Here is a 13,831-nt window from a genome sequence, read left to right on the forward strand (position 1 = left end):
TTCTTTAATGCTGCAACACCCAGCCTACATCCCTGGTCAGTCCTGAAATATCTTCTGCACTAGCTATAAGAAATTTATTCCTCCAGTGTCCTGATGTTCCTTTTGTTCACGTGCCTGTAAAAGGAATTCAGAGATAAATGCACAAGCAAAGCCTGAAGGCTGAATTTACAGGGTTTCTGTAGCAATGAAAGAAATCGAGATATTATGCCCCAATCTTTGCCAATCTACCTTACCAACTTCCTTAAAATCAATGTTTCATTTAGTATGATGCTACATAAGTGAATATAATTTTGGTTAAAATTACAAAGGAAAGTAAGAATTTGCTTACTATCTCACCTGTAGCACTGTGCTGCCTTTGACATTTTGACTATTACCTAAAGTGCTTGAAAAGTACATGAAGAAAGTGGAAAAAACTCAAAAAACCACCAGACTATTTCCAGTCACTGCAGACCTGAAATATTTTTAAAGTAGTGATTGACTGATGGAAGTCTCTGTACTCTCCTGAGTGATCCAGAAATAAATCAATTAAAAAGCTCCATTTTGTCTTTCCCCCTGTTTTTTATTTAGGCCATCATATCAAAGATAGTATTTCAGCAAGCATTGAAAGACTTCAGCATTAGAGACCTTGATGTTCAGATGCTGATCGTTCCATAGTTTTATTCCAGTCCATAAAAGTGTGAGTAACAGGGAATTCCTCGACAGATTTTCCCCTCATATATCCTCTGACAAAACCTGAATGTTTTCCAGAATGCCAATACAAAACTTGTTGTCCTCGGCTTTCACAAGTTGCATAAAACCTGTGGCAAACTGCCTTTGGTCTGTCACATTTACAGTCTCACTCAGGCTTGCTGACAGCTACATGAAAGCTGGCAATTTTGAAGCAGTTTGTCTGGAGAAGAATCCCTGTAAAATGAGTGGGAAATGGGAAATAGGAAATGGGAAATGGAAAATGGAGAAAGGGTGAAAATCCATCCTGATTTCCAAAGGCTGTCCCAATGAGCATGAGGCACATGAGAGCCATGAGAGCAACTTCCTCAAAATCCTCTTGCCAGGAGGACAACATGGACATGGACAGCTGCTCTTGCCCAGGTTGGTTTTGAGGACACAGCAGTTCCCTGAGGAGAAGTGGGAGCTCGGGTGGCCTTCCAGCCCTTTGGGGTGTCTTTACAGCCCTTTGGGGTGGCCTTCCATCCATTTGGGGTGGCTTTCCAGTCCTTTAGTGTGGCCTTCCAGATCTTCAGGGTGGCCACCCAGCCATTTGGGGTAGCCTTCCAGCCCTTTGAGGTGGCTTTCCAGTCATTTGGGGTGGTTTTCCAGCCCTTTGAGATGGTTTCTCAGCCCTTTGGGGTGGTCTTTCAGTCCTTTGGGGTAGTCTCCCAGCCCTTTGGGGTGGTTTCTCACCATTCCCCAACATCCACCATCACCCCATGCTGTGGAGCCGGCTGGTTCCCCAAGGCCCAAAGAAGGGGGTTCCCCTCAAGCTGCAGCAGTGGGTTGGTAGCACAGTGCTCCTGTTTTTTGGGGGGGAAGATGTTGAGGTGACCTCCTGCCTCACCAGCTTGTCACCTCGCACCAGAGCAGAGAGACCTGGACAAGCTGGCCAAAGTCCCCAGGAGGACACTGGCCCCACTGCCTGCAGAGGGCCTACTCAGCCTCACGCAGCTCCAGCCTCGGCCCGCACCGGGGTGTGGGAATGTCCCAAGGGGGGGAGATGGCAGATGAGGGCAGGGCCTGGGAGACGCTTTGTGCTGGAAGGAAAAGGCCCACAATGGTGGTGGTGGCAGGAAGGGGCCTGTGCTGGCCGCCTGCAGTCTGTGACATCACCAGAGCGGCCCTGCAGCGACACCGGAGGGATGGGGAGGGCGAACGTTCCGTGGCACTCCAACAGCACACAGGGGCATGAGGAGCCCACTGTGAACCCAGCAAGGGCTGGCAATGCCACTGCAGTGAGGGGGCTGGAGCACAGCCACCATGGAGGAGAATAGATATCCTTTTCCTTTGCTGCCTTCTCCTCCTCTGCTCCCCTTCCCGGCTTGTGCCAGCTGCCATTGGGTTCTCCCGATGTGTCTCTTTCCCCTCAGGCCTGGAGCTGGCCTGGGCACACAGGAGGGTGGCAGAGATGGCCTGGGGCAGCCAGTCCCATCAGCCAGGGCCGGTTGATAATGTTTGGGTGGGCACAGTGCTGGGGACACTCATTCCTCGGTGTTTCTTGACATTTCCCACCATTCCCTGCCACTGCTGAGTCCCCTTGGCCTCCCCACATTCCCCTCCTTTCACTGCACCCCTTCCTGCACCCTGAGCACCCCCTGATCTCCTTCACACCCTCTCTTCACCCTTTCTGGTCACTGCCCTCTGAGTCTCTGAGGACAGAGCAGAAATCTCTTCCTGCACACCTTGGGGCCTGCTGCATTCTCACAAGGACCTTCTAGAGTATGAGAAAAGGAAAGCACCATCTTCTTAGGTTTAACAAAATGAAGCTTCTCCCCCTCATCCCCCCATTAATGGGCAACTTCATGGGCCAGAATCTTCCTTAACTTCACGTCTCATACATGGTTTTGGAATCTCATTCAGGATGATTTCGATAGTGGGAATACTAATTTCGACGGTTGCATTAGGCTGCTTGAAAAAATGAAAATAACTTTTGATCAAGACCATTTAAAACATATTTTCAAGGTAAGATGTATGTACATTAAGTAATTAACAGTTCAGAAGTTCAGTTACACACATCATACCTTTGCTGATTTTTTTTCAAGTTAATTTTTTGGGAAATGTATTTCGTGCTGGAGTGGTCTGCAAAATCAGCAAAGAATTTTCCTCCTCCAGGTCTTTTGTTTCTGTGCAAAATAGTTAACCCAGGGCTTGAATTTGAATCACAATCATTTAGATTGGAAAATACCTCTAAGATCACTGAGTCCAACCTTTAATACATTGAAAACTCCACCTCTAAACCTCGTCCCTAAGCACCACATCCACAGGTCTCTTAAATACTTTCTAGGAATGGTGACTCAAACACTTCCCTGGACAGCCTGTTCCAATGCTTGACAACACTTTCAGTGAAGAAATTTTTCCTAATAGCCAGTCTAAACCATCCCTGGCACAACCTGAGTGCACTTCTGCTTGTCCTGCTTCTTGGTACTCTGAGAAGAGACTGACATCCACATAACTTTGTCTTTTCACCACAGCAGATTAGTGTCAGATGGAACACACATCGATTTTGATTCCCAGTTTTGTTTGTAATATGAGAAAACTTGAGAAAACTTGAAGCATTCTGGTTTCATCCTATTCAGCTTCTTCTGTGACCAAGCTAATGATGCTGGGCAGAGCCATGAGAGCAACTTCCTCAAAATCCTCTTGCCAGGAGGACAACATGGACTTATCTGAGCTGCTCAGGCTTTAGATGCAGCACACATTCATTCTGTTCTCCACTACACCTCTCCTGTAGTATTTAAGAGGTGTGCCTGAAAGGATGGGAATTGCACTCCAGGGAAGGATTTGGCCTTGAGACGTGGCAGTGTTTAAGAGATTTCCATGAAGGTTGCACCATCCAGCTCGAAACTGGTCTTAAGAAGTTAATTTAGTGTAGGCAAACTACTGCCAAGCAGATCTTGTCCCAGTGTTACTGTCATATTTTCTGAAAAATCCCTTTGCCAGGATTTTTTTCTCCTGGGAAGCTAAGAAGCTTCAGAGAATTGTCTGATTGCTTCTCCTGTGTTTTGCTTTTTTGGAATGTGGTTTGAGATTGTTTATCCAACATGTGAATTGTTTTTAATTAATGACCAATTATGATCTAGCTTTGTCAGGACTCTAGAAGCAGTCATGAGTTTTTAATTAGTATTTTGTTAAGCTTTTTCTTTTGATCTTTTCCTTATTCTTTGTATAGTTTTAGTATAATACTCTTTAATATAATATAATGTCATAAAATAATTAATTAGCCTTCTAAAAACATGGAGTCAGATTCTCAATTCTTCCTTTGTCCTGGGGACCCAACAAATACCACATCCTTGTGAGCAAACACTAGAAAACTGTGTGCCTTGCCACATACTGGGTATACATTTTCTTGTAATGACTCAAAAGATGTAAGATTTTCCTTTTACCTCATTTTTCCCCCCAAAACAGCTGTCTGGTAATGCTGTTTCCCTGAGGGAATGAAAACAAGTGTGTGTATATATAGAAATACACATTTATTTATTTATTTATTTGTTTATTTACACATTTATAGATATGATTCTTTTGTGAATGTTGCAACCAGCTGGCTGATTCTGCCCTGATTTGGCAGAGGAGAGCTAACTATGGCAAGTCAGAAGCTTTTAGGTCATGAGAAGGAAGGTGCTAAGTTTTCTTCACCCTGCCTTCCTCTCTCATTGTTGTCAAGCCAAGGTAGAACCAGCAGCATGAGCTCAGCCCTGGCTGGAGAGGCTTCCTGTGGGTTTTGAACTTGCAAGGAGATATTTGCCAACTTAGAGAACCTCTTGGTTTTTAAATTCTTGAGAATTTAAAAATACTTCTCACTGTTTCCTCTATCTTCCCCCAGACTTTGGTTTCTGGCAGGAACTTGAGAGTGATGGTCAGCTGTGGGTAGAGAAAAGAAGGATTATTTGAGGGAAGTGACCTGCAAAGAACAAGTCTGATCTAGTTGTGTTTAACAACCTATTATACCCAACAGCCTGATCTAGTTATTTATAGCAGTACTGATAGGTGTTCTTTGCTATTTGGGAAAGATTTACAGGTGTTCAGTAGTTTGGGAGGCTCAAATATTTAATCAGTGTAATAGCATGTAAAACTTCAAAGCATTCTGGAAGGGAATCTGACTGACATCATTGTAAGTAACTACACATCAGCAGTTAATCTAATGGTTATACATAGCAAAATACATTTTATAGAAAACCAATTTTAAGGAATAATCTGCTTTTTTTTTTTTCCTTGTCTGTTCTCTTTGAGTTTGTTTCACTCTTTTATACTCTTTTAAGCAATATGAGCATTAAGGTTTTAAGGAATAATAAATTTTCATTTAATTTTCTCAAGACTCTTTGTCTCTTTCTGAACAGCAAAGATTTGATGTGCATTAATAAAAATAAGAATGACAAAAATCTACCGCCAAAAATTGTAAAAATATCTTTTTATAGTGACATGAATTTTATCACTTTAATTTGGAGAGCTCTCTTGTGTAGTATTATTGCCTGTATTTCATCAAAAGGCAACTAAAATAGAAGCTTTAATTTTTTTGCCCAGCTTCTCTTTGTGCCAGTAACTAAGTGAACATCTTCCAAGTCCTGATAGACTGTTTATTTCCAAAATAAGTTGGTATTCTCTTTTCCTGCTTAATGGTTATGAGCAAATTTGCTGTATTGTTAAGAACATTAAAAATTGGATTGAAGACATCAACCTTAGATGGGGAATTTTTCAGCAGTACTGAAATGTGTATAATTAGCATTTGTACAGAAATATTTTTTTGCTAGTGACTTCTGTTAAAAATCATTGTTATTCTCTTTCAAAAACTCAAAGCAAATACTGAATTGTAAGATTTTTTTCACTAGAACTCCTCATTAAATTTAATTTTGTACTTGTTTTAGTTATCTAGTATATTTTCACTCCTATTGTTCTTCAGAAGTACAGTAGGAACTGTACTGCTTAGGAAGGAACTGGCAGTGGATCATTAAATTTTGGGTTTTATGGTATGGCTTCAAAACCAATCTAATTTAGCAGTAATCCCCAATCTTGCTCAAAGAGCAGCCACAGCTCAAGGAAGCAATTTCCTGTTTATAGACACTTTGGTGGAAGCCAACCCAGCCATTGTAAGTGCCATGTTTTGGATGCTGCAACTTGGCCAGTCTCAGTTTAAGGAACCAACAATTAACCAACAATTAGGAGTTTTCATCAGCTTACAGTGATGATCCCTGGGGCAGTGGATTGTCATTTGTTGGTGATTTTTGTGAGCAATTTTGTCAGCAGATTTCTCTTAATTCGGCAACTTTTAAGAATAATTCAGGCTAAAATGTTACAAATATTTATATTTTGCATGCAGTTACTTATTTTGAGTAGAAAATTTTAAAGGGAAAATGGAACTGTTAAACCTGAGAAAAACACAAAAGGCAGAAGTGGTAAAAAAATATCATTCTACTCAAATTCTTTTGCCCTTTTAACTTTGCTTTTGGGTTTTATACCGAAACACTGAAATTAATTACTATGCTAACATTTTGTAAGCTCTAGGAAAACAAGCTTACAATTCAAGAATTCTGAAAGTGTGAATAATTAACCAAAGTTAAACATTCTGGCTTGTTAAGAATAGAACATGATGTCATAGGTTATTATAAAATATCATCTTCAAATTTTAATAGTGTTTCTTGTTTGAAGGGCTAAAAGACTTGTATCTCTTGATAATTTGGTCATCCTTATTTCATTTTTGAGATTACTAGTTGATGTTTTTGTATGCAAATTTCACTGACAGTATTTACAATATGGTGTCAATAGCTGTTGGAGAGGTTATACTAAATATATTTTCCACTTGATAAGTTTTATACTGCACATTTGTTTGAATGCATAGCATTTCAGAGATTTTCTACGACTTATTTTAATATTAAAAATGCATTAAATCTAAATTTATTGTACTTATTTAGATGCTAATTGTGCCATATGGTCCATTTTACTTTATATAAAATATTTGTTGCACACAAAGTGTAATCTAAAAGTTGAAGAGTGCAATCTGATTGTAGTCACTGTTAGATTCTTCTATGATTCTCACTCCTATGGTCAGTTATAAAAAAATATTTGGTGCCTAACTTTGTATATATGAATGTTGTTTTATTGATTTTTAAAAAAAATTATTTTGATTGCTTTTTTCCTCAGAAAACCATTGACAAACACTCGGGAGATTTAATTAGCATAGATGACTTCAAAGCAATTTATCGAGCTCTTGTGCACAGACCTGAATTTGAAGAACTATTCAAGGCTTACTCAATAGATGGCAACATTCTACCTGATGGCCAGCTCCTGAAATTTCTTGCAAAAGAACAATTTCAAACTGAAGCTAATGAAACAACTGCCTTAGAAATTATTATGAAGTATGAACCCATTGATGAAGGTATGCACAGTCAAATTATTGGATATCTAGCTCTGATTTATTGTGCTTTTTTCAATGACTGGGTTTTGCAAAACCTCATCTCTTTATTTATTTTAAGGCATGTCTTTTCATCTATTAATTATTTTTCTTCCTGTGTTTTAATTAATTTTCATGGTGCCCTCCTTTCTCTCCTTTCTCCTTTTTTCTGTCATTTTTTAATCTTCTCTTTCTAGTCCTATAAATTCAGTCCTTCAGCTCATTACAAACCATCTCCAATTTGCTTTTCTTAAGGTTCTTATCTGCCATTTTTCTTGTCTGCTCATTACACTGCCTTCTCTCCCTTGAGTCATTTAGTGATAATGCAAGGCTTCAAACAAGACTTTGGTGTCCCTCTGGATTCCTTGCAGAGCACTGTGTAAGATTTTCAGAGGTGCCTGGTCACCCTTTCTCAATCCCTAGGACTCAAATGAGGAGGGGTTCATAAATCTTTAACATGTTCTTCACCTATTTCAAGGTGCCTCAAGTTGGGGTGTAACACTTCTGCTGAGCTTCACTGATTTCAACTTGTGGCAAAATTTACCACTGAGCTATGAAAAGGATAAAGCTGCATGTTGTTGGAAGCTGTTGTTTAATTCCATGGAATGCATTGAACCTTTATTTCCTTGGTTCCCAGCCTTTGAAAATGGGTGGAATTGATAACTGGTTAGGAAAAGCAAACCCAAGGAGAAAATATTTCTTCTGGGATAAAACCCCAGGTTTTCTATGCTGACCTGTTGTGGAAGAAGAAAATGGAAAATGCCACTTTTTCAATGAGAAACAGAAGAACATTTGGTGTTTCATTAAGAGGCACTTACTGTCCAATAATAGCTGCAAAACATGTGACTCCTTGTGCCTTTACTCTTTGAGGTTGATTTTCAAATTTGACCATACTTTATTGAACATATTCTACTCTTTCACAGGAACTCATGTTTACTGATTGTACAAATTACCAGTTTAAAATGTTCCTTTTATTTTGTGTTACTTGTTTTGATGGGAAAGTTAAAAGCTATAACACAGTTAAACAATGAAAAATCTTCAGTCCATTGGAAAACACCTTTGTAAATATCAACTGACGTTTCTATAGGTTTGATTTGATGTCTGGTTTAAATTTCAGATGCTGAGCCAAATTCTTGTTTGTTTCTTCACCTGTGATAAATTTGTTTGTCTTGTAATTGGAAATAATCTTGCTGAACAAAACAATCTGTGTATTGTTCATGCTCCTTTGAGTGAATTCAAACTCCCACTCAGACATATTTATTGAAAAGTTCCAGTTATGATTGACATGAGAGATGATTCATATGGTATTGTGATAGACCATTTTGTGCAACTGTCATTCTGAATTTGCTGCAGAACATTCTTCATCAGGATGATCTGTTGGACTCATCTGTCACCCTTGCCCTGTGCTCTACAGAGAGGGAAAAGGGCAGCTTTTGACACTTGATTGACAGGTTTGCTAATAGTAATGACCATTCTCTCATCAATGGGATAGCACTGGTATGTCAAGATTAAAACAATTAAGATGAAAACAATGACTACATTTTACATATAAATTAAATAAATCCATTTATGGCATTTAGTGCATTCCTAACATTTGTGCAGAGAGATTTCCAAATATATTGGGCCAGATAACTCTGAATTTACTCTCTGTGGGTACTGTAGCTAGTTCAGGGAGTAATTACTCTTTCATTTTTATTATACTATTTAAATGCCTAATGTCAAAATGCTACACTAACAGATTTTTTCATGTGTGTGCTAAAAGCTTGCATTTTTGGCAGAAAGAGCCATTTCTATGGAATTGATCACAAAATATGAATATGCGATTCACACCTGACAGTTGTGTCTTACTAAACCCCAAATTTCAGTTTTGTTCTTCCCAAACATCCCATTTTCTGCCCATTTTACTATTAGCTTTGAATAGAAGCCTTGACTCATTAAATGAGATTAAAGAAAACATGCCAACTAAATGTATTTTTTTTAAGCTTGGTATATATGTCTTTTTCTAAAAATACTTCTCATTTACATAGATTAGAGGCACAGTGAGGATAAGAAGGTGCATCCCATTATTATTTATAATGTAGTGCCATTCAAAGACTTTACTCTTGCCTATTTTTCTGCTAGGCAATACAAAACCAGGGCAAAAATGCAATCCTGTCTTAAAAAAACAGCTTGCTTTGTAAAAAACAATATAAGCCTGGTGCATCTGTCAGATAAGGACTTTGAGTAATCCAGAATGTGCTTGTGAAGCAAAATACCATTTTCAGTTTATTCCTAGTAAACACAGTCATGAGGGGTTTTTTTGGGTTTTTTTTGTGCATGTGTGTGAGAGACAGAGCAGGATGTAGAGCACAAATTTGCAGAAGAGAGCATTTGATCCCATTGGCCAATGTAAATCAAACTTAATAAAGCAGACATCTCTGTCAAATTCCTACAGATTTCATAAAAAATCATGTGAAGCAAGAAAGATGGCTTAAAAATCTCAATGAAGATGATGGCTGTGGCTGGATTTGGGAGACACAATAGTTCAGATGGATGAAAGGGTGTGTAAATACCCAGCCTCAGGGAAAATTTTCAGAAGAAGGTGTTTATGAGATATAAGGCCTTAGGAAAGTGAACTGGACTGGTCAGAGAGATACTTAATTCCAGTATGCACCAGTTATAGGTGTGAGTAAGGTAGAAAAAAGCCTCCCTAGAATATAAACTCAGAGTAGAATAGGAACAACTGTATTTTTACTTAAAGACATGACTGTATTTTACTTTAGTTGAGGAAATACCTCTCTCTTTACTGCTCCCTTAGAGCATGAATGTTTCATTCTGATGTAAAATAGTCAAATTTCACAGTATGAAATTTAATCTGATGATGTTTCTGCCTGACTTTTAACAATGATTGAAAGCTTCCTCCTTCCAGGATAGCAGAGGAACACCCTGGTCTCTGATTGCAAATATTTCTCATGAGTTCCCCCATAAAATTCCCAGCAAACATATCTGTACCCTCTTCACTGTCTCTGGGGGCCAAGTAACACAAACATTTAATTACTGATTTAGCTCTTAGGAAACAAAGAGCACACACATACATTTAAAATCATGGGAAATGCCTTTCTCCCCATTTCCTAGTCTCAAATTCAGTTCAGGCTCTTCTCTCCCCCACTCCCCAGCCTCTGTCTCAGTCCAGAAGGGCTGCAGTTTGTACTCAGTACCTCCAGAGTTGGTTTTTTTGGGTTTGGATTGAAGGCACTTGAGATGGTAGTTGATGTTTGGACTTGAGTGTTTATTATTTTTTTTAGTAAAACTGTCTTATTATTGAGTTTGGCAGTTTTTCATTAGAAGGCACAAAATGGCTAACAATATTTTTACAAGGTCTTTTAAGACTAAACTATTCAATTAAGAGCTGACACTTAGATTATTTTCTTTTTTAACATAATAACTGATTTCAAAGAGCCTGCAATGCAGACTGTTCTGCCCAATTACAAAATGCCACCTAAACTCATAAAGAAGAAGGAAGAAGAAGCATGAAGAAGAAATTCAGGACAACACCCTGTGCCTTTCATTTCGCTTTTATCCACAACATACTAAAAATTTTAAAACCTAAATTTCTCACCAGGTGACACACCTACACTGCTCTTTGTATTCCACTCCAGGAGGAAACAGGTCTTGCAGGAGGCTCTGGCCAGTGCAGAGTGATTTCTTACCTGCTTTCTCTGCTTCAGTGTGGGTATCCTACAGGCCTTCAGGGCAGCAAATATCTTATGAAAATTTCCAATTTTTTCTTTCCAAAGAGGAAGAAAAATACTTTCAAAGAAGTTCCAAGATAAATAAGAAAGCAGAATGTAATAAACACTGAAAAGATTGTATAATGTAATCAGAGTCTTTCAAATACTCAGGTTATATCCATAATTCCTCTCTGATGGGACAGTATTTGTATATATGGCAGAGCTGGAATTTACCTTAACAGGAGGAATGAGAAAAATAATTTTTTCTTAAATCAGATTTTTAAAAACCCAAATAATATAAAAGAATATTGCTAATAAAATGTATTCCACACTATCTAAAAGAGGAGAGCAGGAAAAAAATCGCTGAACTTTGTGAACAGAAAGAGGCAACAAGAAGACAGAAATCTTTTCTTGCCTTCCCTTTCTACAAGGAATGGATATGTGTGTGCACACTAACTACTGCTAAAAGGTCCTAATGGAGAAAAAGTCTGAGGTTCCTCAGGGGGAGAAATGTAAGGCCTTGATGAAAGTCTTTCACTGTGGAATAGTTATGGAGATGAATTCCCATTTCCTTTAATGGAGAAGCAGAAAATGTCTGTAAATGGTCAGAAAATAGTGTGACTGGGCTGTTCCTCAGAAAGGTAAGGGCCTGTAATAAACTCTGTAAAAACACAAAGATTTTCAGTCTGTTGGTTGGAGACATGAGCTGAATGTTTTATTGAAGTCCATATTGACTAACAAAACAATGCTAGATGTTCATTTTTGGGGGATTATGCTCATCAGCATATTTACATAAACATTCATTTCTCTTGAGAATATTGCAGTTAACTTTTGTCAATGACAAGAACAGCCAGGAAAACATCATAAATAATTCAGAAAAAAAGCAAGACTTTGAAAAGCCAGTATTTTTCACTATTTAATAAATAAATGCAGTAAAGGTAAGAATTGTTAGGAAATAAAAAATGCACACACACACTCACACACACACAAAGAGTTACTAGCTCTACTTGTAATTGCTCAGAGAAATAGGTAGAGCATGAAAAATAAATTAATCAGAAATGAAATCCAGACAGTTCCTGTAATTTATTATAGGCAAACCATACAGGATGAGTGTATTATGTTTTGAATAATGTAAAAAAAATTTCAAAATGATTTTTAAAGATCCAGAAAGTAGAAGCTGAATCCAATTGTTACAAGTATAGAACAATATAAATGGGCATGTGGATATATCTAAGTCAAGATACTGAATAGGACACTCTTTTCAAGAGTCATCAGGGTGGCAAGAAGTCATCCTGCAAATCTCTTAGTTAAAAGACCAAAGAAATTTCTCTGTAATATTATTAATCTGAGTAAGACCTCAGTCAAAAATATGGATGAAACAGGGTAGGAACTTCTTAAATGATGCAATCAGGTCAGTGAGGACAGGTTGACAAATCCAAGTTCTTAGAAAATTGACTGTAACAAGCTTGGCTAATACAAGTCAAAGGTTACTTTTGAAAATAAGGGGGAAATGAATAATGAAAGACTGGAAAAGATCAAATGTAATATCTATTTTAGAAAGGGAACATCCAAGTGACTAGACACTGTCAGTTACTAGGAAAAAAATGGAGCAAATAATACATATGTAAACCTTCAAAGATGGTAAAGGTGAGTAGCAGTTTGTCAGCACATTCCATGTAGAAATGGGATCCTGTTTACTCCTATGAAAGATTAACAGCACTGCTGGAGAGCAAAAAAAGAGAAAATTATCAGAAATCTGAAACAGAAAGATGCCCTGGCTTGCATTTGTTTTTGTGGAAAGCACTGGAATGAGGGAAGTGCAAGGGCATCTTTCATCAGAGAGAGAGTGTGGAAAAAGAGGAGAGGAATAATACCAAACTGAACAAATATTTTGGACAGCAAGGAAGTTTCAGGGTAAACTTCTGTTTACTAATTATAGAAAATTTCCTGACAATAAGGTTATTTAGCTGTTGAAATGGTTTTACTGGGTTGTCTGTGGATTCTTCATTCATGGGAGTGTGGAAGAACAACTTCAGAAAGACTTCTGGTAGGAAGTCCACAGTGGTGGGGTGAATGTATGCTTGATGTCTGGATGGCCTTCTGTTTTTCTTTATCATTGTGAAACATTGCAAGTTTTCTAGTTCAAAGACTTGTGTAATTGAGAAGTAATTATTTTCTGTAAATTCTCATTCAGGTGTAAAACTTTCACTCTGTCACATCCCAAAGATTGATAATAACAATTCTAACTTGTACATTCTGATACTTACAGCTGTAGTAAGAATTACCAGGGGGTTTTCCTGCAGGTATTTCCAGTCCTCAAGTTTGTACACATTGACTTCTAAATTATTGGTAGCATAAAATAATCTTGGATTATTTACTGCTTGTTCAATACTGGCCTGCTCTGGTGACAATAAAGTTATTTTAGAGTAAGAACTGGGCAAAATTCCTCATTAAGTCAAACTATGTTTTGAAGCAAAGCTGACTTTTGAGATAATATCATTTGCAAAATGACTGCATTTGAAACATGACATTGGGAGTAGTAGCTGGCAGTGTAATGGCTCTGTTTGCCATTAAATCAGTCAAAACCAGAACAAATGGGATGACTATCACTGGTATGGACTCAATTAGTTCATTTTATTTTAAATGCAGTAGTGGAATAATCTTGATTTGCAATTCATCTGTGTGGGCAGTTAATTCTTTTGTTATGATGCTATTTTTATTTCAGATATTTCTAAACATGATTTGATCAATATTTATTTGAAATTTTCCACCCCTGGAAAAGATATTTGGTGCTAGGAGTCATAGTTTCTGCAAGATTATATTGAGAATTTCTGACTGACTTTTTTGAGAACAATTATTTTAAAAGAGGAAAGAAGATTCTCTTATCTCATTGTCTGGCATGTTACTTTCCAAAGTAAACAACAAATATTTTACTTTATATTTAATCAGGACTCCTGAAAACTCTTCTTACTGCTGTCTATAGAAGAATAAAAGTGTCCAAACACATTTATTTCCTCTCAGAAGTTTG

At 37.8% G+C, this 13,831-nt stretch overlaps 2 protein-coding genes across 2 annotated transcripts in view; one reads left to right on the forward strand and one right to left on the reverse strand.

The window, feature by feature from the left end:
• Positions 1 to 576: 576 nt before the first annotated feature.
• Positions 577 to 1,973, reverse strand: CAPZA3 (capping actin protein of muscle Z-line subunit alpha 3). The gene is given in 7 exon segments (XM_059847793.1): positions 577 to 657; positions 659 to 693; positions 696 to 844; positions 846 to 903; positions 1,432 to 1,587; positions 1,590 to 1,629; positions 1,869 to 1,973. Coding segments are annotated over 7 exon segments (624 nt in total).
• PLCZ1 (phospholipase C zeta 1) overlaps positions 1,972 to 13,831 on the forward strand; it is a 46,386-nt gene continuing 34,526 nt past the window's right edge. The window contains exons 1-3 of the mRNA XM_059848032.1: positions 1,972 to 1,985; positions 2,550 to 2,673; positions 6,844 to 7,078. Of these exons, the coding sequence (XP_059704015.1) occupies positions 1,972 to 1,985; positions 2,550 to 2,673; positions 6,844 to 7,078 (373 nt within the window). The remainder of the gene's footprint in view (positions 1,986 to 2,549; positions 2,674 to 6,843; positions 7,079 to 13,831) is intronic.

Source organism: Haemorhous mexicanus, chromosome 5 (genome assembly GCF_027477595.1).
Source record: "Haemorhous mexicanus isolate bHaeMex1 chromosome 5, bHaeMex1.pri, whole genome shotgun sequence".
Lineage (NCBI taxonomy): Eukaryota > Metazoa > Chordata > Aves > Passeriformes > Fringillidae > Haemorhous > Haemorhous mexicanus.